Source organism: Ailuropoda melanoleuca, chromosome 14 (genome assembly GCF_002007445.2).
Source record: "Ailuropoda melanoleuca isolate Jingjing chromosome 14, ASM200744v2, whole genome shotgun sequence".
Lineage (NCBI taxonomy): Eukaryota > Metazoa > Chordata > Mammalia > Carnivora > Ursidae > Ailuropoda > Ailuropoda melanoleuca.
In genome coordinates, this window is record NC_048231.1 from 7,173,617 (window position 1) to 7,196,897 (window position 23,281).

The window sequence follows — 23,281 nt, forward strand, 5'->3', positions numbered from 1 at the left end:
TCACTACTTGCAGGAAACTGGAGCCCCAAAGGTCAAACGGGGAGGAAAAAAGGGAGGGAGGGATGCCGGATTGACTCTGACTTGCCCCAGCAAGTCGTTCTCGCTTGGCACAGACATTTCTTGTCGGCTGAAGGCCAAGCTCTGAACTGCGCGATTGAGAGGTCAGGGTCTGCCAAGATCTGAAAATGAGGAAGAGAAATGGGGTGAATGTCCCCTTAACTCAGACCATAAACTAAATATACATAGGCCTGTGCACATCGCTTTCTTTGGCTGTTGTTTTCCACAAACACACAATCAAAGGGATCCTTAGGAGGACAGTATGATTTTCTAGAAATAATGACTTTTAGTGGTCAGCATGTGCCAGGCTGAAGAGCTAAAGTTTGTCATCAAGGGTCTTTCAGTGAGTGATGTTGCTTCTGCTGGAGAGCACCTCTGCTTTTGCCCCCTGCATGGCACCAACTCCTGCACGATGTCCCCCACTCTGCCTCCACAGGCTCGCGAGGAGGCCATCAGTGGTGGCGGGGGCGATGGTGAGGAGTCACAGAGCAGGTGGGTAACTCCCAGGACATGAGCCACACCTGCCTCCTCTCAGACAAAGGCTCAGTCCCAAAGACTTCTCCCAGCAGGCTTGTGCTGCCCATTACCCTCCCCTCCCCGAAGGAAGGGTTCAGGGAGTCAAAGCTTTTATGGTTCTGAACCCAGCGGAGCCACCCAGGTTTTCAGCACCAGCCACAGAACGTACTGCAGGACGTCTGAGGATGTAAGCGAAGGCCTAGGGCTTCACTTCATTATTCCAAGCACCCACCAGCTCAATAAATAGGATTTTTAAAAAAATGTCTAGACTTCACCATCAGAAAGACTGGCATTTAGGCTTGACCTGGCTTTGGGATTTTTGGAGTGTTACTTCAGTAACAATGCAAATGTTTACTAGAGAGTGTTTTCACAGGTACACATCCATTGGGAACTGTCTTCTAGAACAAAGAATAAGCAAGGCTTGGGAGCAGCTGATATTGAGAATCTGATTTGCTGAGAAGATGGAGGCACTACTCACCAGGGAGTGCCCAGCTTTTCTGTCTTTTGTAACCTGTTCTGTGGCTGTTCATAGCACGTCGGAACTCATGTCCCCACTGGCTGCTCCCTCAAAACAAGCCTCCATGACTCGAGTGGGAATGGAATCTTTGGCCATTAAAAGAGGTGGCAGGAAATGCAGCATGAAGTATGTCCCCTGATGAGACTGGGTAGAGTTCCTAGAAACAGCCAATAAAGTCCCTACCAGGCCACTGCATCAGAAGAACTTGGCCCTGCCAGTGGGCTGAACCTCAACATGACCTTGCCAGACTTACCTGCATGCCCAGAGCTTCCCCGGGACTCCCAGGCATCTGGACACCTCATATTGGCTGCCCTTCTGGTCCTTTGTCCAGGAAGACCATGGAAGTTCCTGAGCTGGGGGCTCGTGGGGGCTCCCTCTTCCTCAGGGACACGCATCCCTTTTCTCCAAGAACAACTTAGGACCTTCTGTCAGGCAGGCTCTCACCTTTCACGATTGAATAAAACTGATGGGCTCTTTTAAAGCACCTTTGCCTCCAACTTTACCTCAAACTGGCCCACTTTCCAGAAACTTATTACTTTGGACATGCACTAACAGGTGTGTGATTCCCATGGCTTTCCACAGGGACAGTGGTTCTGGAAACTGCACTGGCTTAGTAGGCAACAAGTCTAGGTAGGTGGTTCTCCACTCTGGCTACAGATGACAATTGCTTATCGAGATTTTTCTAAAGAGAGATGCTAAAGCTTTTCGCTCCAGAGATTTCAGTTCTGATGTTTCTGGCCAGGACTCTGCGCTGCTACTCGTGGCCCTTAGGCACCTCTCTGTAATCACCCTCCTTATCTCCCACAGAGATGATTGTTAGGATGGAAGAGATGAAGTATTGCAAGTTCTCCATAAACTGTAAAGTGCAGGTTAAGATCTTAGGCTACCATTGCCCGTCTTGTTTGACTCTTTCCTTCTTCATCTATCCTGACTCCCATTTTCTGCCTCTTCCGTCAACTCTGTGCCCCAAAGTATAGTATTTGGCACCCCCAGGCCCCCGAGATAACAGTTTTCCTTACTTCGCTGGAGTACCCAGTCGCAGGGCTAGGACAAACTTCTGAAAGATTTAATCCCTCCTGGTGCCTTCAGGGAGACCTGTTCCTGTTCCATCTCCGACGGATGAGAACCTTCTTGGCTTTAAAGACTCCCTCAGACACAGGTATCCGGCATCCTGCCCGTGACGCCATCTTCTTTCTGTACTTGTAGGCCCGCGGCAGAGCGCCGGGGGCTTTGCTGGGGCTCCCCTGCAGGTGGCGTTGGGAATGGTCCAGTAAGGAAGGTGACAGCCTCGCTGCTTCTGTTGATTCTCCTGCTGTTGCTTTCTAAGGTTCTGGAGCCTCTTCTGCCAGCACTGCCTCTCCCCCGCCCCCTTAACTGCCAAGGTCCAAGCGAAAACTCCTCCTAGGGACTCATACAAGCAGGCACACCTGTGGTTTGAAATATTCTTTATTTTGTAAACATCTGTGTTTAAAATAGATGAACCCTGCTCACAATTCATATATTGGACCCAAGACACAGTACACGAAGTTCACCGGTCACAGGGAGATGGTGGGGGCTTGGGAGCAGGTGGAATGCCTGGGGGCTGGGCTGAGTCTCAAGACAGCAGGTGCGGAGGTGGTGAGGAGTAAACAGGCAGGAGCGCCTGCTCACCAGTCTGGGCCTAAGGCCAGATCCCAGGCCACCTCCCGGACTGCAGAAGTTTATGAGACGCCGACTCCGATATCTGGTGAGCGTAGCTGGCCCTAAAGCTCCAACCCTCCCGCTCCCACAGCTCTCCCCAGCTGTGGCCCTGGTGGATGGGGCTCATCGGTTCATAAAATCTCCACCCCGTGTTTTCCCTTCCAGAACCCCTAGGTACAGTAAAAATATAGTCCCTGTGTCCCGAGGGGGCGAGGAGGGAAAGGCAATAATGCTCTGCCCGATCTTCAGGGAACACTGCAACACTGATCCACGGGTTGGAGCCGACGCCCGGCACAACGTCTGCTTTCTGGAGCCCCTGGCGGCCGGCACCCTGCAGGCTGGCGTTACCGTCGCCCCACCCCTGGTGTGATGCTGTGTCCTGACACCCGAGGAGTCAGTCCTCAAGGAAGCATCCCAGCCATAGTCATGACTTCATCCTAAAGAGTCTGCTATCTCAGTTTCTCATGAGCTAACAATTTACAACTATTCCTGTCCTTTTCCTTACACTATGTTAGCCAATCCCTGGTCCTACATCCTGAGCTACCGTCTCCTACTCTGGTAAGAGTCAGGAGGAAAGGTTTGGTGATTTCTTCCCCCCCCTTTTTTTTTTTTTTTTTGAGGAACAAGGAAGTGGGGCTCTTAATCCTTCACATGTGTGTGCCCTGACTTTGGGCCTTAGTTGGTGAATGTCCAGTGCTCGAGTCTTTGTTTTAGCTCCAGCCCGAGCCATGTGACACAGCTAATACATAGCTTAAGAATGAGCCTCTGGCCCTGGGAAGTGGGGAGGAACCCCCCCAGGGCCTGTCACTGACCTGTCCCTTCTTTAAAGTGCCTCCTTCAAGCGCCCTTTGGGCCACGTGGGGTTAAAGAAAGTTCTTCCTGAACAAAGAGCTCTGGAGGAAGGAGTCCGCTCCCCCTCCTGTAGCCGCTGCGCAGTCGGCTCCCCTTCAAGGAGCTAGAGGCGCAAGATGAGCACTTTGTCCGGAAGGCCGAAGAGAACAGCACCAAGCATTTCTACCCAGGGCCCTCTTTCTCTCTCTCCCCATGAAGCTCCTGCCCTTCTCCCATAGACTTTGAGTCTCAGGAAAACCTGGAGCGCTGAAGGCTGGGTTCAGTGGTTACGTCACCTCTCACGTGCCAGGGGGTTGTGGGGAAACGCCCTTCTTACACGGAAAGGGAAGTTGCTGCCATATTCCCCTCTGGTTTGCAAAATGCTGTCTCTGGCCTCCTCTCCCTCGCTTTTACCTGATATGCAGGGGCTAGTCCTTCATTTCCAAACACTCCCCTTCCTGGGGTGTGTGGCTGGCTCGTCAACATCACTGGCCCCCTGGGCTTTCCTCACCCCTGCAGTGCCCTGAGACCTTGGTACACATCTTTAAATTCAGGAGCCCAGGTGGGGAGAAATTGTGTACATGCCGCATGGGAGGTAGAGAATGGAGGTGACCTTTTATTCCTGCCTCCCCTCAATCTTTTTTTTTTTCTTCTCTGAAGCACCTGCTTCTGAGCTCACTTTCCCCAAGAGGCAGGTGGGCAGGCAGCCAAGCAAGGCCAAAGCTGGGGGGAGGGTAGGGGGCAGGCAGGGAAAGCTGGGACAGCCCCAGTCTTGAGGACCACCAGTTTGGTGTTTCCTTCCTACCTTGATGTTCCACTTTCCCAGATCATTGGTGAGGCAGGCCCATGACACGGGAAGGGGCGGTGGGGAGGGGAAGATAGGAAGAAGCACCCCGTAGGCCTCGGCCCCTTCACAAAGCAGGGTGGGGGGTTCTCCCAGAAGAAGAGTATGGAATATCCCCATGAGCCTGAGTCCCTTCCCTTGGACGCGGTTGGGAAGAAAGGAAAGAAACAAGCTGCACCGGCAGCCACACAGCGGGACAGAGAGGGAAAGAGGTGCAAGGGGGCTTTGACACAGAACGCACTTGAGCGGGGAAGGGGACAAGAAAGAGAGGTGGGAGGAAGAGAGGAAAAGCAGAGAGGAGACAAGATGCACTGAGAAAGAAGGAGCCTCAGAGTGGCCTCACTCCAGACGGGGCCAGTGTCTGGGGAGCCTGGGGCGGCGAGACAGAGCGCCCGTAGCATATGGGGGCTCGTGGCAGGCCTGTGGCGGGGAAACAGGCTGAAGGGAGCCCCTCCAAGCTGGAGGGCAGGGGGCAGACGCTGCTCCGAGATGACAGCGGGGCTGCTCTCAGGGCCAGGCAGGGGAGTAGCAGCTACTGGTATTCCACAGGGTCACCCGAGTGAGAGGAGAAGCAGGGCAAAGCCCGGACTCCCTGTCTGCCACAGGCCTCCTGAGGGGAGGGGGATCGGTGGGTGCTCCACGCAGGACCCTCAGCACCAGCAGGTTTTCGAAGAGTTCGCTGGGCCCTCAGGTTTGCCCTCCTCCTCCTCCAGCTCGGCCAATGCCAACTCATTGCTGGCACGTGTCCGGAGACCATCCAGCTCCTTTCTGTGGGCCTGCAGCACCAGCTCCGTCAGCCGCGTGAAAGACTGGGAAACCAAGGGTGGCGGGTGAGTGGGGCGCCCCTGTATATGCCCCGGGGGAGGGGTCTCATCAACTGACCTGAGCTCCCCTCCGCCCCCGGCCTGCCTGCTCCACCCCCCGGGACTGGGCCACAGAGGCAGGGCAGCGGGGGCTGCGGGGCTCTCACCTCTTTAATGTTGAGGTTGGTGCAGGCACTTGTTTCATAGAAGTCCATGCCATACTCTTTAGCCAGCTGCAAGAAAAGAACATTCCTGAAAGGGAGTCAGTAAGGGAAGGGAGGTGCCCACAGCACCTGGCACACACTTCTGCCACTGCCCTCACAGCCCATGCTGAGCTGTGACAGCTTCTCATTGACGGTCACTTCTAAGACACGGGCTAGCCGAGAATGGAGAAGATGCTCCGCAAACCCCCGCCCGCACTCCGCACCCACACCCCACAGACACACACCCCTGCCCCCAGCACACACCCATCATGCATCAGGAGACCAAGGTCCCCAAATCTTGTGCAAGATGTGGAATTAATGAAAAACACGGGCTTTGGGGTCAAATGGACCCAGCCTTAGACGCTAGTGCCGCCACTCAGCGCCGTACAACCTTGGACAAGTTACGGACTCTAAGCCCCACGCTGCCGTCTGTTAAAGGGGGACGACGGTGTCTATCAACCGAAGTCATGGAATGACTAAAAGGGGTCATGCGTCTCAAAGCACTTGCTTAGCACCAGCCATACATACAGTGCTCGATACATACTATTCTAGAAGGGTTTATTCTAGTACGGTTTGCCTCTACTTTCAGATTTTTCAATGACCCTGTATTTGTATGCCAAAAATCCATTTTATTTTAAGCGCTTTGGACAGAAAGAGGGAGAAAAAAGCTCTCGAGGTCCTCAGAGTGGGTGGATGACCCTCGTCTCCATGGTATGCATCCTTCTGTCTTTTGGGAGGGCAGTGTCCCTCGGCACCAACTTCCTACCCTCTCTGCCCCACGGCTTCTCCGACCATGGGCCCTTTATTCCCTTATTTTCCTCCCTACCCCTTCCCAGTATAAGGACAGGACTGGGATACCTGTAGACAGTAGCTGTGCCCGGATGCTGCTGGGGAAGCCAGCAGCTGGGAGCCCTTCCTCACCATGAACACTGGGATGACCTCGTTAGCAGAGGGCAATCCTGCTCTGGGACCCTTAGAGCTGGAAGGGGGGCTGCCTGAGAGGTCTTTGTTTCAGGATGGCTCCCAAATCACTGTCCCAAAGGAGAGAAAGCAAACTCTCAAGGATGGCAACTCGCCCGGAGCCTTGGGGAACTGTGGGAGGTGCAGGGTGCCTGAGGACGTGGACAGAATCCTGGGTCCCAGCTCTCAGGACTGGCCCTGACGACAGGAGGCCCGAGGGACGGACTCAGCCAGTTGCTCCACTTACCTGCTGCCCTTGCTCCCTTCCCACCTGCCGCTTCTGCTCTTCATCAGCCTTATTCCCTATAAGGATCTTCTGGACACCTTCCGGTGCATACTGGGGACCAGGACAGGCAGAACTGCCAGTGAGTGCTGTGTCCCCCCCCCAACTCCCCACCATACAGTCTACTGGCCTCCACACCAGCACCAAGCTCCAGAGCCCCAGGGACAGAGCAGGCTGACTCAGCGGAGGTGCGAGCCCCTCCCAAGCACCATGGCTGACCCCACGGGTCCCAGAGGCCTGTCATGGGGACAGCTCAGAGTAGAAGACACCCTGGCTACTATTGGCACTTCCTGGGGTCAGACAGCTGATATCTGACCTGGCAAGGACATTGCACTTAAGTCCATGCCTTCATTCTACAGAGGAGAAACTGGGGACTCAGAGAGTTCAAGTGGCTTGCCCAAGGCTCCAGAGCCAGGACTAGGACCCCAGACTCACGACTCCTCCTGCTCCTGAGATTTCAGGAAGGCAGATGGTCACGGGGTAGGCTCTGACCTAACTCACTGCCAAGAAGAGACAGCCATGGCGGCCTGGCTGGGTGCAGAGCATGGATGGCGTGGCAGCTTGGGCTTCTTTCCCATGCCTACTCACCCAGAGGTCTTCATCCAGGGTTGGGAAAAGCAGGGTTTCCTGGGAGTGTTTGCTCGCCAACCCCGAGAGCTTCGGCCCTTCCCATCTGGCCCTCACTTTGCCTTCCCCTCCGAGGCACCCCTCCCCCACCCCCAGCGCTGAGGCAGCATGTCCTACCTCATCCACATCACTGACCCACTTCATGATGTGCTGGTAAGAGCGCTCGCTGCTGATGTCGTAGACTAAAAATATTCCCTGAGAGTGAGAGGAAAGAGAGACGGGGGAGGTAGATCACAGAGACAGTGCACCGTCACGGGTCCAGAAGCAGCTGTGGTACCTAAATGCGGGCTCCCACTCCCCCTTCTCCCTGCTCAGCATGATGAGGCTCCCTCGGCACCCAGAAACTTCTCCTCCTCTCTCACACCCCCAACGCTATTGTGCCCTAGGCCTGTCACAGAACTCCCTGAGGTAGGGAGGCGCCAGATCTTCTGACCCGGGTCTTTGGCCCAGGGTGGAGGGTGGGGAAGAGGTTGGGGGACCCGCTTGTGGTGTGTGCTCAGAGAATAATTGACGAGTGAGTGACGGTGGCCCTCCCCAGCAGGCAGTCCGAGGGCCCGATTCTGGGAGGCGGTGGCATAAATATCTCAAGCGCTCGGAGCCAGATGTGTGGATGGCAGTGTCCCACCTCCAAACCCTGAAAATGGCGGCTCACCTGGGCCCGTCGGTAGTACTGTTTCGTGATGGTCTGATATCTCTCCTGCCCCGCCGTGTCCCTGCAGGTAGAAAGCCAGGCGGTCAGAAGAGCAGGGACCATGGAGCCAGAGGGGAAGGGATGAACAGAGCTGGGAGACCCTGTGCCCTTGCAGGAAAAACTGGGGAGCTACAGGGTGAAAAGTCAGGAGTTTTGATCCCCAAAGGGGTCTGAACATACCAGACTCTGCAGGAGAGAGGCCTGATTATCTGGTGCTGACGGGGCTTATGGGGGCCTTGTCAACTCTATCTGTGCCAGGAGCCCCAAACCAAACTGAGCTTTGGACAACTCTCTTTAGAACTGGGCCGTTGTGTTCAGACAGGTTGGACTATTCCACCTCGGGTCGCGGTGGGGCCTCTCAAGGAAACGTCCACAGCATTCTCCAAACTGGAAGCAGCGCCAAAGGCTGGTGAAGGCTGCTTTTGCAGAAACCTCAGGCCAGAGAGCCACAGCGGCCCCCTGTGGCCACTGGTGTGAACTGCACCATGCTGTCCTGGGGATCTCTCCCCAGGGTCCCATCCTCACTATGGGGTGTAACCCTCCCTCCCATGCACTGCCGCATGGCCCAGGGGCAAAGCCTCATCCTAAAACAAACCCCCACTTGTGAGTTTGCCAATTCCCTCTAATTCCTGCCTTTTGGTGACTTGTGGCCAATCCCATGAAGTTTCCTAAGAAAAAGAGATTAAGGCTCATAGGAGCAGGAGGTGGGCTTTGATACATCTGGTTCTCTCCCTAGAAGAGGCGGCCAGTAATCCCAGATGCAGCTTCGGGATTTTCACACATGGCAGCGGCGGCCAGGGAACAGCCCCATGTTTCTCCTCCTCCCCAACTCACCAAATCTGTATCCGCACTTTGATGCCATCTACTTCTATGGTCTTCATCTTAAAATCCACGCCTGGGGAAAGGAAGAGAGCAAGGAAGTTAGGAAGAGTACCATGGAGACTGAATAGTAAAGGCCCAGGGCACTTGCACTGGATTACCTATGACTTAACACGGCAGAAAGATGGCATGAGGTAAAGGCATTCTTGAGCCAAAGATTGACCCTAAGGAAGTATCTGGGGCTTTGAATGGGGCTTCCCTTCCTCCTTGACCTGAGAGTTGTTGGCAGTAAAGGGCAGGGGCGGTGGGGAGGGGGATGCAGGAGGAGGGCAGAGTGAGTAGGGGGGAATCCACTCCATCACTGCCTCACTCAGCCCCCAAATGTGTCTCCCTCTCCTCAGTGTGATGTCTTCCTATTTACACTGCTGGAGAGAACTTCAGGTACTTATATATCCCCCCTGGAACTCCAACCTGTAGGAACAGCAAATTACTTAGTTTGCCTGTTTGTTTGGTTTTTTTCTTTCTCTGCCTTATTAAAAACTGGAGGGGATGTGGTGCTGACTTGAATGTGGGGAAGGCACACGGACCCTGGAGAGAGTCCCTAGCAGGGACCCTAGCAGAGCCCCCCCCCCCAGTCCAGAAGGCCTGGGGGCTCTGCTGTTGACTCCCCCGTTTATCGGAGGAGGCACTGTTGTGCACTCCTTTATTTAGAAGGAGCATGGGCTTTGAAGCCAGGCCAGAGCTTGAATCCTGACTCTGGCCACTTCAATCACAGCTATGACTTGGGACACTTGCTTCTCTGAGCCTCCATTTCCTCATCTGTAAAATGGGGACATCACCAATCATTTTAGAGGGTGGATGAGAAGACCAGATGAGATACAGGGCCCAGCACCTGGGAGATACTCAGTTGACAGCAGTTACCACTGTAACCCGTACAGTCCTGGTCTGTCGTGGGTGCTTGTAAATTACGACCAGTGACCAGAGGACAGGGCAGTGGCACAGCATGCTGCTGTGGGAGGGACGGGAGGACGGACAGCCTTCTTGGGCTCATCTGCCCGAGGGCTGGAGGAGCTCAGCTGCCACAAGACCCAGGAAACATAAGGCATTTGGCAAAGCAGCCCAAGGCAGAAACATATTTGGGGAAACTTGCAGGAGGAGTCAGCAGCACCCGCAGCACACAGGCTTGAATCTGAGTGATGACGGAGATGAGGGGAGACATTTTTATCACCACGCCTCTTTCCAGCCCCAACTGTGCCCGGGCACTGTGCCCGGTGATGCAAGAGCTCTAGTGAGTAGGTTAATTAAGCTTAAGTCTCCGTGTGCTCCCTGGAGACAGGTCAGGAATGGGCATCATTAACCAGTTTTCAGGTGGAGAACATGGTCAAGGCAGAGTTCCAGACGGACGGTAGTCACCAGGCTGCACGGCACAGCCCCAAAGACCCCGAAGGCACCAGAGTCCCCAACACCACCGCTGTACCCCTCAACATTAGTTCTTTACCACTGGGAACATGTCTCCCCTTCTCCAGCCTGATACAAATACAGACAGATTAAATTCAGGCCCTTCCTTCTCCCCATCAAGACCAATCATCATTTAACTGGAGGGGGGAGAACGGCTCAGAATGGACAACCCAAACTAGATCAAGTCGGTCAGATGTGAATCATTTTTCGCCTGCCCAAGCTGATTCATATCTATTGAGCTGTACTTTTCCAAATGGGGAACGTCTGGCAGCCATTCTTCCGAGTGTGCAGAGAAAACAAGGGTGGGGGGCACCGGGCCTTGGTCGGGGCAGGGGCGTGCTCACCCCCTCCTCAGACAGGCAGTCATCAAGAATTTGCTTCTCGCCATCTCTGGCATCGAAGGGAATCAGGAAATTCTTGTTCTTTCATGGGCCAGGGCTGGCTTCCCAGGAGAACCAGCAATTTGGTTCATCTTATAATCAACCTAGCTCATCCTCATACTAGGCCAGCAAGCCTGGTCCAGGACAGTGCCTCGTGCAGAGAGGTCACAAGGTGGCAGGGATGGAGACAGAAGGCTCTACCTTTCTTTATTCCATACACTTCTGTGGGAACTTACTATGTGCCCTGCACAGTACTAGGTGCAGACAGAATGGTAAAAAGCACATAGGATCCTTGACCTTACAGAGCTTAGTGGAAAGGAGACAAAGGCCCAGAGACTTAAGATAACTAACCCAAGGTCCACACAGCAGGTGGCAGAGATTCAAACACAGGCCTGTTTGATGCCAGAGCTCGTGCTACCCCCAGCACTGCTTCTCCGGGGGAATGAGAGCTGTGTATGAACTAGACACAGAGGACTTAACTATGCTGATTTCCCTTAGGTCCTGGAGCAAGGCTTAGCCGGGAAGGAGCACGCAGCACTAGGGGACTCTGCCCGAAAATGTCAGCAGGTGTTAGAAGAGGCAGCTACCCTGGGAGTGAGCGCCGGGCTTGGAGTCCCTCTCCCGCTTTCCTCACTTCTTAGTTGTGTGGCCAGGACTGAGGCTGAGGGATTTGGGGGGCCCACAGCACCCCCGCACCCATCCTCTTACAACTTAGGTCCTCCTGACCACCCAGTAAAATCTGTGGAGCTCGGAAAATGCTTTCATTTTGTCTATTCATAGGCACTAAGCAAGAAACTCAGTAAGTCTAGGCCTTTTGAGGGATTTTCCTCCCCCCCCCCCCTTTTTTTTTTTTTTTAAAGATTTTATTTATTTATTTGACAGAGAGAACACACAAGCAGGGGGAGCAGCAGGCTCCCCGCTGAGCAAAAAGCCCGATGCAGGGCTCAATCCCAGGACCCTGAGATCATGCATGACCTGAGCGAAGGCAGACGTTCAACCAACTGAGCCACCCAGGCGCCCCCACTTTTTTTTTTTTTTAATAAAAAAAGATGAACAGCCCAGTGATCTTCTAGTGGACTCTATTCTTTCTATCCTCCCTGGTCCCATAGCCTAGACCTCCCACTGCGGCCACCTACCAACCCACAGCCCACCGTGCCTGTGGCCCCTCCAACCGCCCATGTGGCTGTTAGTTTTCTCCGCTGCTGAGCACTGCAGGGCAGTCAAAACGCTGGCCTGGATGGTCACCCACAGACTCATTTTCCCACCTCAATGGGGCCCTCGTAGCTGCTGTCACCCCATTTATACGGAGGTGTGTCCCCCCCCATCCCCTTCCCCACAGCCACCGTCCCTCCCTGAAGGCTTCAGCCCCCGTGCTCCCCCTCCTCAGTGCCACTCACTCAACAGAACTCCTTCTCCACTCTCCAGGGGTGAGCCGAATGCTGCCTGATGAAGCCGTTCCTGAGGCCCACCTCATTTCCTCAGAGTGGGCCTCTGTTCTCTTCGCCTTCCTTGGGGGAAGAGGCCTCTCTCCTTCCCAAGCCTCAGCTCTCAGCCCCTCATCAGCCCCCTCTGGGTGCTCGTCCTCTCACGGTCTGGCCCCTTTCTGCTGATCTCCAAACTCTATGGGGAGGAGAGATGCTCTCCCCCCACCTCCATCCCCTGTGTGTCCTCTCTCTGGCTCCCCCAGGGCAGCCCTCCTCAAACGCCAAAGTGCACACAGACCACTTGGGGGTTGTGTTAAGATGCAGACTCTGGTTTGGTAGCTGTGAGATGAGGCCCGAGATGCTGAGTTAAACTTCCAGCTGAGGCTGGTGCTACTGGCCCATAGACCCCACTTTCGACAGTCAGCTTCTAGACCGTGCTTCTCAAAGTGTGGTCCCCTGACCAGCAGCAGCATTGTCATCAGCCAGGACTTATTAGAAATGCAAATTCTTGAGTCCCACCTCCAACCTACAGAATCAGAAACTCTGGGGGTGGGGCCCAGGAATCTGTAGTTTAACAAGCCCTCCAGGTGATTCTAATCATGCTGCAGTTTGAGGTGTGGGCTGCAGCTTTGCTCCGGAGTGCCAGCTGGGACAGGCTGGGCGTGCTCCCATTCTCCGGGCGTGCTTGGCAGGAGCTCAGCTTTAGAACCCCCTGGGCTGATTTTTTTTTTTTTTTTAAATGCTGCTACCTTGACTGGCCTTGACCCTCTGAATCCAAATCAGAGGGCAAGGGCCAGAGACCTGAACTTTTAACAGAGTGATGGGGGGTTTTTAGAGGAAAGTTTGAGCTATAATACAGGAAAAGAGCTATCCATCAATCAGCCTTGGAATCAGAAAGACCTGGGTCTGAATCTGGATTCTGGCACTTGCTGTGTGACTTTGGGCAACTTTCCACTTCTCTGAGCCTCAGTTTTCTACCTGTGGAATGAGAATAGCACTGGCCTCCTCAGGGCTGTTGCAGGATAGGAATCAGGCCGTGGATGTGAAGCATTTGCCTACCTTCCCTCTGCTGAATAACCGCTTCCCAGCGGGCGGCCGGGCAAACCAACCCAGAGAACCCTTGATGTGGAAAGGGTTACCGGGTCTAGTCCCTTGCTACCCTACCGCCCTTGCGAGTCCAGGCACCGGCATCAATGTCATCAGGGAGCATGTTAGAAAGGCCATTCCCCAGGTCCACCCGGATTGAGGTTTGAGAACCACTGTCTAGCCCATCTCAAGGCAGAACCACACCCACTCCATTATCCTCATAATGATCCTTGCAGCACACCCCTTAGCCAAGGAATCCAGAGGCCTCCGTTCTCCAGCCAGCCCTGCGAAGGGAAGCGGGGAAGAGTGGTGCTGAGTAGTGGAGGGGCAGAGAGGCCAGGTGACTGCCTCCTGCTCCCACACCCAGCGGCTGAGCCAGAACTAGAGGACTGGCCTCCCGGCAGCCACCCCTTACTGCCGGGCATAGCCCATACCTGTTCTGCTCCGATGAGGCATCTAGAAGCGAGGCCCTGGGCACTCGAGGAGCAAGCCCACCATCACCTAGCTTCGGGAACCCCTTGCTCCCTGAGACAGGTCAGAATGGCCCTCAGCCCAGACGCATCACCTTGCACCGAGCCACATCACTGTCCCCAGGCACAGGGAACACCGTGGCGTGAAGAAACAGGCTCACCGCCTCCACACCTCTCCAGCAGTCGTTCTCGAAGATGCGGGGAGTGCTGGGAGAGAAAGTCAGGAAGAGGGGGCCCTCTGCCAACCAAGTACGGAAAGCACAGTGAGCAGCGCACCATTTTTCTCAGCACTTGGGATGTGCCAGTCATGGTGACTGCCACACCCAGAGTCCTTTTCTGGCTGGAACTGCCCTGGCCAAAGCTTCTGCTCAGGGAAGCAGGGCTGGGTACAGTGTGTTCTCTGTGGCGAAGCAGCTCCTAACTGGACCAGAGGTGGCTATCTGACCATAGGAGCACAGGATGCTGGTCCATCAGTGGGCTTGCTGGGGACCCCCAAGGTGACCTGGCCAACACGGGCAAGGGGATCTAGCTAAGCCGATCAAACCAGCTCCCTCCAGATGGTGCCGAGGGGATTGGTCAGCTGGTAACAAGAGGAACATGAGGCAGATGTGCAGAGAAGCAGAGATGCCTAACAGCAGAACGCACTGGCCAGAGTGGGGGCTGGGGGTGCTGGATCCTGGCACAGACCCCACCTTCCAGCCCATGGGTACCTCAGAGCACACCTGCCTTCCCTAGTGAAGCCTGAGGGAGCCTGGGGATTGCCTGAGGATTCACATCCTGTGTCTGTCTGCTGCTGCCTAATGCCCCCACCTCCCCACCCAGGGCAGGTGGGCAAGATGTTTCAACTACGGGGCTGGGAGGGAAACTCCCCCCAAATTCCCTTCTTGTTGCTGCCTCCTAGTTTTTGTCTTCTAGCCCCAACTAGATGCAAAGTACCTAAGGGCCAGAGAGTATATTTTGTATTTGACAATATTTTTTGTTTTTAAAACCTCTGCCTCCAATCCAGCAGAGCGCTGGGCATAAAGCAGCAATTCCACTAGTGGCCCAGAGAGCGTGAGGAGGGTGGGCACCCGTGGCTCAAGAACAGCGACATGTGTTCTGCCATGTGACTGCCTCACAGACATCGGCAAGAAAAGCCCCTCAGCTAAGTGCCTCCTGCCTGTGACTGTGGACAGTGCTGCCCTCGCTACACGGATGGCCTCCGGCCTTCCTGCTTGTTCTCAGTCCGTACGTACAGCCTCTGCTTCTCCAGCAGCAGCCCTCGGAGACGGTGAGGCCACAAGTGGAGTGTGGAGCGCCGTGACAGGACCGCTGTCAGAGAACGGGAGGAGGGACAAGGCTGGCCTCTGGGTCCTGGGGGCTGGAGCAGGACAGAGGAACAGGACAGGGGAGATGGCTCACCGGGGGTGGTAACCCCGAAGTGCGCTTACTGCCCCCTCGGTCTAGCAGTGAGGGGCTGAGAAGATTGTGGGAAGAAGGGAACAGGGCACATTCAGGGGAAAGAACACCCCTTCTCATCACCATCTGCCTCCAAAGAGAGCCCCAGAAAGCCTGGAGGAAGAGTGGCACGGGCCGTAAGAACACAATCGCGTGGTCAGAGTTCGCTTCCCATCCCGCCTTTCCCACTCATTGCCCGTGCGGTCTTCTTACCCTCCCTTTGCTGTTTCCTCACCCATAAAATGGGAATGACAATCCCGGGTGTCAGAGACTTTCTGTGAGGGTTGTGAGAGCAGGTGTAAAGCCTATAACACACGGCCTGACACACAGAGTTTCATGAAATGTTAGCTGAAGACACTATCAGCTCCCTAGGGAATGAGGAGATCAGGCAGCCCAGGGTCACAGTGCGGGGAACAGACAGAGTTCTGGAAAGTAGGAGGGGCTCACACTGGGGAGAGGAAGGAGGGCAGGGAGGTGAGGCAAGGGCCAGCCCTAAGTCACAGTGTTCCAACAAAAAGAGAAAATGCCACCCACCACGGAGCCCAGATGCCTTCCTCCCACCCCCACCGAGTCTGCCTACAACCTAATTCTGGCAAAGTTCAGGTGTGCCTATTGGCAGGCCAGCACCTAATGGGTTAACGTCAGGTGCCAGCTTGCGTGCCTGCCAAGTGCCACATGTTTCCAGTGGAAATAAGGTTCTTTCTGGTTGCCCACTGTTATCGCTCTGATCAACTGCAGCCCAAAGGACCAGCAGCGTGACTTGAGCCTCTTCATCAGCAATGAGACGCCACAACAGGAACAACTTAATACAGCTGAAACCCAAGGCAGACACCCAATCCCGGGAGCCATGCTGGCTCCAGTTACCAAGCCCAAGGCCAGGAAGGCCCCCAGCCCCTCCTCGGCAGGAAACCAGCATGTGTTGGACATGTAGGGCTCACGGGGCAGGAGGTCACCTCCAAAGAGGTCGCCCTGAACAACCCCAAAACAAGCTTTAGGGAAAGGCAGGCCCAGTGAGGAGGTGGCTGCCTGACTGTGCCACCCCAAATAAGGCATCAGAGAGATCCCCATCTCAAAACCCTCTTCTCTAGGCAGGAGAGAAAACCCCTACCACCCAGAGAACGATGATGCCATCTTCCCCCAGCTGAGGGACAAATGAGGGGAAGAAGGGGGACAAGGACAATACAGAAGGTGAACTAAGAGACAAAAGTCCCTCTTGCCAGGTAGATGCAGGGAGAGGGGAGAGTGTCTCTGCCCCAAATCTGCGACTGGCTGCGTTCTTCTTCCTTCTGTCTGGGGACACTGCCTCACTGTCTGCTGGGCTGCACGCTGCCACCTGACTTCCTCCTCTTACCCACTCGCAGACTGTCTCTCACGCTGGCCTCGCTCTGGGGAGAAGAGGCACCAGGTTCTCTCAGCAAATGCATTAGGCAGCATTTGCACCCTTTTGTTCTGGGAGGGATGGGAAGCAGAAATAAAAGAGGAGGCCCTGGTGTTTGGCAGACAGCATCCTGAGCCTTGAACTCAAGGCTGTGTTTTCACCCCCAGGACACTGAGTCAGTGGCTCTGATCAGATGCCACCCACAAGAAAGACTGCAGATTTCAGAATGATCTTCTATCTCTCCTTTCTTTTTTAAGATGCAAACAATATGTGCGTGCACATACCACGCGCGCGCACACACACACACTCCCTCAATGTGATCAGAGGTGATATGGGGACCAGGACAACTCTAGAGGTTACCACCTTCACATAAAATCTTGAAGGGCCAATCTTTGTTAACCCAGGGCCCAGAAACCCAGGGGCTTTTATCACGTAGAAGGATTTCCCAGTCAAACACGGAGTCCCATGAGGCTGGAAGGAATGCTTGTTCCCAGGGCCTGAGCTTAGGTTCTCCCCACTCTAGAGCCCCTGGCAGGGAGGACAGAAAATAAGCACACTAATCAATACTTCCAGAGTTATGTTAAGGGGCAAAAGCAGAATAATGGGGTAGACAGTGAGGAGATCTGTGTGAAAGCTGCTTTAGATTGGCTGGTCAGCAAAGACCTTTTAAAGTAGGTGACATTTGAGCTGAGACCTAAGGGACAAGAAGGTACCATCACAAAGATCTGAGGGACCAGGGCCCCAGGCAGGAGCACAGTCCAGTCAAAATTGAAGTACCTCAGAAGAGACAAGGAAGAGGGATCCACATGACTCTTTCCTTTGTGATAAAGGCTGGGGCGAGTGGGGTGTGTGTAGAAGCCCAGCAAGGCCCTCCCCTTCTCCGGGATCTCAGGGGGACCCAGCCTCATATGTGCACATACATATAAACTTGCTCGGAGGATCTAACCTGAAGAATGTACCAAGAAAATTCTCAAACTTGGGGCCAACTTGGGGACTCCTTGCCCCCCACTTTATGATGAGATCTCTGTACTGAATGGCTCATATGTATAAAGCACAACTGTTCCTGTGCACACAGTAGGTACACTGAGTAGGTACTCAGGGCACGCCAGTTCCCTTCCCCTTGCCCTTCCCACTGCCACGTGCACAGACCTACATAGGGCTTCTGTGACACGTGCTGTGTGTTCCAGCGAACCCTATCCTGCTCCCCTCCGGCACACCCCTGACCTGGGCCTTGCCTCTCGGAACCTGCTACTGAATGGTCAGTGGGCACCGCTGAGGCAGCCAAGGCCTGCCAAGCTACTGACCACTCACCCTTCCATCCTCCTCCCGAGCCTCTTCCTAGGCAGGGCCACGCTGACAGGCAGCAGAAGGTTCCCAAAGACTGGGGCTGGGAGCCTCAGGAGCAAACATCTTGTAGGGGACAGGGCCTCCAGATGTGTCTGCCTTCACACAGGGCCAACAAAGCTAACTCCTAGCAAGGATCGATGACCGTGGCCCGCCACTACCAGCGGGCCCAGCCAGGCAAGAGAGTAGAAACCCCAAATCATGAGGTGTTCTCTACAGCACCTCCTCCGCCACCCTTTGCCCCCTGAGGAACCTCACTCAGTCTTCCAGGAGCCACTCCAATGTCACGTCTTCTGTGAAGCCTTCTCCAACCAACCCAGGAGGAGTTTATCAGCTCTCTGTGACTCCCAAGCATGCTGACATTGCTTTGCATACTCTTCTGCTTGTCTGTTTGGATGCCTGACTTCCCAACTGTCTGCACTGTGAGCTCCCAGAGGGCAAAACAGCATCTTATTCATTTCACGTTCCCATTGCCTGGCAGAAGGCAGATATAATCATACATATTATTCAACAAAATTGAATAAAGGAAAGAAAAAATGAATGTGTGGGTGAGTAAGAGAATAAATGAGTGAATGAATGAAGTCAGTACATCCCAGGAGAAAAGATGAGTGAGAAAAAATTTTGAGAGCGATCTGGGGATGACCCACATTTTGAAGCCAACTGTCAGCCTTCTCTATAGATTACAGGGCCCCAGTCACTGAGTTCTCAGCAAATATGTTCTCCAAATAGTAATATGAAGGCATCACTCAGATCTTACCCTCAAGGGTCTCCCAGCCAGGCTCCTCAATCCTAGCCCCTGATAGTTCCCCAGAGGGTCATGTCAAGGAGGCCCACTTGGCCAACAGCAGAGGCACATGTGTCCCGCCATCCCAGAGCTCTCGGTGGGTGGGGGAGGCACACGTCTGGTTCACTGGAGAGAGGTGCTGCTTGGCAGCCTGTCGAAGGGTCTTCTGGGATGAGCAAGGGCATGCCCAAAGCCCGTCTGGAGAAACGGCAGAGGAGGTGGTTCAAAGTTGAGCCACTCGCATGCAAGCTGTGAGCCATCAGTTTTCTTGAGGCCTTAGTTTCCCCTGTCACAAAACCAGGCTGATGATGAATCCTGAGGAATTAAATGTCCAGGAAGCCCCTTGGCCCCGAGTGATGGCAAAGCACACTGCCCAGGCAGGAGAGCCAAGGACAGGTCACATGCCTGTGCAGAAAACTGGCAGTTTTACAGGGAAACAGCCACAAATATTAGATTACAGAAGAAGGCACCCTGAGAAAGAACTGGCAATCAGGGTAGAAGGGTAATGGCCAAATATCGACTTTCGTGCCATAAAGCTCATCACCAAGATGTCTGGGGATTGGGGGAAGATGGGAGGAGAACGGAAGGAGAATGGAAGGAGGGGGGAAGGGGCAGGAATCTGGGCCCTCAAGCCGGGGGTGGTTCTGCAGAGCGGGGAAGGTGGCACAGGTGTGCAGAGCAGCTGAAATGAAAGCCTCTGAGGGTTTCAGAGCTGTTCTCGGGGATCACATCCTTGTGGGAACAGAGTGTGCAGAATGGGGGCAAGGTGACACCAGGCAGAGCCCTTCCCCCTCGGTCCTATGCTCTCAGGTCACCTGTCTCCCCACTCCTTCCCACCTCCTCCCCAACTCACCCTTCCTTCCCACCTCCTCCCCAACTCACCCTTCCTTCCCAGAGAATTCGAAATGCTGGGGCAAGGGTGGGGGGCTGGCAGCGAAGCTGACACGAAGCCCAGAGCCTGCTCCTGTGACCCCCTGGAAATGAGCTGGTGCCCCTGCTCCTGCCTGCTCCCTGCTGTATCCCCAGCTCCTCGCAGGTGCCTAGCTCGGGGGTGTTCGGTAAATAGAGCCCAAATCACCGAGTGCGTGAGTGATTGGCCTGGAAGAGCACCACTGACAGTATATTAATCTCTACAACTTTCTTATGAGCTAGGAATAACAATAAGAATAAGAATGGTAATAGTCATATAATCACAGCAGCTACCATTTCATTTGAGGGCTCTGCCAAGGGCTTTGCAGCCACTAGCCTCCGTAATCTTCACAATGACCTTTAAGGAAGAGTCTGTTACTCTCTTCAATTTACAGATGTGGAGACGAAGGAAAGCGTTGTTAGACAAGCGTCTGAGGGCGGCGGAGCTGGGTGAGGCCACGGGGACTCTCCTGCAAGTCAGTGCTCTTTCCATTCTCCCCTGCAGCTTCTCCCCCTCCAGGCCTTCCTGCAGCAAGGCGCCCCTCGCCCGGAGCGGGCACAGCTCCCCCAAGCTGCAGGGGACATCCCGTGCCGGAGCAGGTGTCCCTCCACCGCCACTGCAGGATCCATGCCCCGGCCCCGCTCCAGCCCTCTCCCTCCCCCTCAGTCCCCCCGCCCCCGCAGCCCTAGCCCCAGGCAGCCCAAGCCAGTTTGGACAAACTTTCAGAGAAAGGGGATCCCGCAGCAGCAAAGCCAGCCCCAGGAAGCAGCCCTGCAGCCACAGCACAGTTCAACCGGTCGGACCAGAAAATCACCGCAGCCTCCTTAGAACCCAGGTGGCCTTTAAAACAAGAAGGTCCGGAGACCATGTGACCTGGTTACTCCAGGAAGAGCAAGGATGGCCCTCCCATCAGCTTCAGGAGAGGCTCACATGGCTCCTGGCCACCCCGTAGAAAGGGAACCAAAGGCCCCCTGCACATGGATGTCACATAGGCTGGGATGTGGTCTCCCTGCCCGGGCAGGCAGCGCAGGTCACATGAGGCCCTCTGAGAAGTTGCCAGCTGGTTCAAACTCTCTCCTCTTCCCGAGGGGGAGGAGCCTCGGAGCTGGTGTGGAGTTTGGTGTGGTGGCCACAGGAGGGGTGTGTGGCAGAGAGAACAGAGCTGCCACCACAGCCCTTGACTGGTCTCCCTGCTGCAAGTTTTAACTCCCGCTCCCAGCCAGTACCCTAAGTGCCACTGTCACCATGTCATTGCCCAGCCCAGGAACCTTCTATTCCACGGCTGAGGCCCTAGGCCCACCTCCTTAGCCAGGCCCTCAATGTCCTCTGCCCTCATTCATCCTTTAATTCAACAACATGTATGAAGCTCGAGCCTGGCGCTATATAAGGACGATGAAAACAGAGGTAGGAGACTTGGTTTCACCCTCACGCCCTTAAAGTAGAGTTTGGAAGAGATAAACAAGAATGTTCTCCCTCTTCCCCTAAAATCTCCCTTCTGTTCTAGCCAGGCTGCCCAGAATCCCATGAACGCCCACTGGATTCCCACCTCTGCCGTCTCTGCTCCTGGTATTCCATCTGCTCCTTTCCCTCCAGGAACTGAAAAGCAGCCCACACTGCAAGGCCTCCCCTCAGCCTCCCTTCCTTCTAGAGCCTTCCCTGCCACTTCTAGTCAGCAGGGCCTCCTCTTGTCTGGCCTCCTCTAGCACTTTGTCACAGCGCTAGCACTCTTTGTCCCCTCCCCATCACTGGCTGCCTCTGGCACCCTGGGATCCTTCTTTAGCTGCTGGAAATGCCAGCAAGAGCTCTGTAACAGTAAAAATGATCCTAATTGATCCCCCACATGTGAGGACTGCTTCACCAAGTGCTTCCAGATCTGTTGTGGCCTTCGCTCTTTTTGCCTGTGTGCAGGAAAAGGTGGACTGAATGTCTCTAAAATGCCTGGCACAGTGCTTTGTAGTGAATCCTTAATTAATTAGTTTGACGGGTGAGGAACCAGCACAGGCCATTAAGGCTTGGGCTGCCCACCTGCACACGACCCCGTCCGGGTCGGCACAGCCACATAGGGAAAGCTGGCTCATGGCACTGATCCAGCCCACAGCCACCTGTCTGCCTGCTGACTAAAAAGAAGAGGGGCAGTCAGTGCGTCAGCCGGCCTGGGAGGCCTCCTCACTGCTCCCTGGCAGGCCCTTCTCTGGAACACCACAGGCCCTTAGAGTAAATGGCATCAACAGTAAATCACAAAAGTGCCAGCCCAGGTCACATCAACGTGATCTAAGAATCTGAACTCTGTCTTGCCAATAACTAGTGAAATGCCTCGTTTTCCCCATTTCACCAAAGTTGCTCCGGGAAAGGTGCCTAGATCAACGTCCAGCATGGTAAAAGAATGTGTCTTAGACAAGGAGCAGCTTGAGAGAGGTGACCACGCGTATTGTTCATCTTGGAATCTCCAGGCCTCAGCCCCGAGCCCAGCTACAGGACACGTGCGCTTTCTCTGAAAGGATAAATTAATATGACTCGGTAGTACCCATTTCCTTGGCTCCTTGATTTGCTTCCTGGCTGCCCTTTCTAACTCCATGGGAAACTCTCTGGGTCACTGCAGGGAAAGCTTTTCTTGACCATCCAGCTCTGTCCCTAAGTCATGGTTTTTGCTGAAAAACATGCCCGAGAGGAGGTAGAACCACAAGAGCCTTAGGGAGCTTCAAACGGAACACATGCGAGAAGCCCAGCGGGCAGATTTGAAAAGGCTAGTGTGAAGAAAGACAGGTTTCTTTCTTTCCCATGGAGACCCAGTTCCTCAGTCCTCTGTGTCCTGGGAAAAGGTGGACCCAACCATCCCAAGCAGAGGAAGCACCCGCTCGGGTTTTAGGTCAATACACCGAGGGCCTTGAGGGGATGGGATGGGGAATGTGCTGTAGAGAGACCCCCACTCAGCTTGCCGATTCACCGCCTCAAAAGTGGTCAGCCCCCGGGGGACTCTGAGGACGGCCCTGTGACCCGTGAAGGGAAACTGCACATTTGCCCCTCCTCTAGCAGGAGGAAGGCGTCCAAAAAGGGAGAAGACGAGGTGGGAGAGACTTTGGGGGCAAGGGACTTAAGGAAAACACAAGCCTCAGAAGGGCCATCTTGGGGTTTCAGAAACATCGGTTTTCTCGTTTGTCTGCGGGAGCTAGCTCCCCTAACAACTCTGAGCAGGAGCCCAAGAGCTTCTGAAATGAGGTGGATGAATAAAGTGCTCCAGGGGAAAAACCGAGGTCACTCCTTGGACTTGAAATGTGGCCAGAACACCAGGGCGCAAACTACTCCTCATCAGGCAAAGTCTGGGGCCACACTCCCCCAGTCTCCAGAAGCCCACAGTCCTCTGTGATACCTCAGCAGTTCCTGGCATCAAGCCTGTCCATAAAAGAGCCACTGAAAATTTCCTTAAGCGCTAACCTGCTGCCCTTTGTCCCCCAGCCTGCAACCTGTCCCCATATCCCATCTGGTTCCTCAGCCCCTCCCTTGCTCACTCCCAGGCCTTTCCCTAATGCCTCCTCTTTCCTGAGGCTTCCCTAGAGGCATGCAGTCCTGCCTTGGGTCTAGTACCCGGCCCATCCCTCCAGACAGGTATCTCTCATCCAGGCAGTGGCCCAGCCTGAGCTCCAGAACTCCTAGTAGCCGGCCTCACAGCTCCCCTGAGAAAGATGGATGCATCTGTTCCCTCACCCTAAGTTCCTTGAAGATAGTGAAGCAAAGAGGGAACAAGACCCCGGGAGCTCAAGGACAATGACAACAGTAATAAC

At 54.6% G+C, this 23,281-nt stretch overlaps 1 protein-coding gene across 1 annotated transcript; it reads right to left on the reverse strand.

The window, feature by feature from the left end:
• Positions 1-2,500: 2,500 nt before the first annotated feature.
• RAB15 (RAB15, member RAS oncogene family) lies at positions 2,501-18,585 on the reverse strand. Its single transcript, XM_034642925.1, has 7 exons — positions 18,566-18,585; positions 8,847-8,907; positions 7,974-8,034; positions 7,439-7,516; positions 6,659-6,748; positions 5,416-5,481; positions 2,501-5,254 (listed from the first exon to the last, which is right to left on the reverse strand). The coding sequence occupies exons 2-7, from the start codon at positions 8,891-8,893 to the stop codon at positions 5,096-5,098; spliced, it is 501 nt and encodes a 166-aa protein (XP_034498816.1). The 5' UTR covers positions 8,894-8,907; positions 18,566-18,585; the 3' UTR covers positions 2,501-5,095.
• Positions 18,586-23,281: the final 4,696 nt, after the last annotated feature.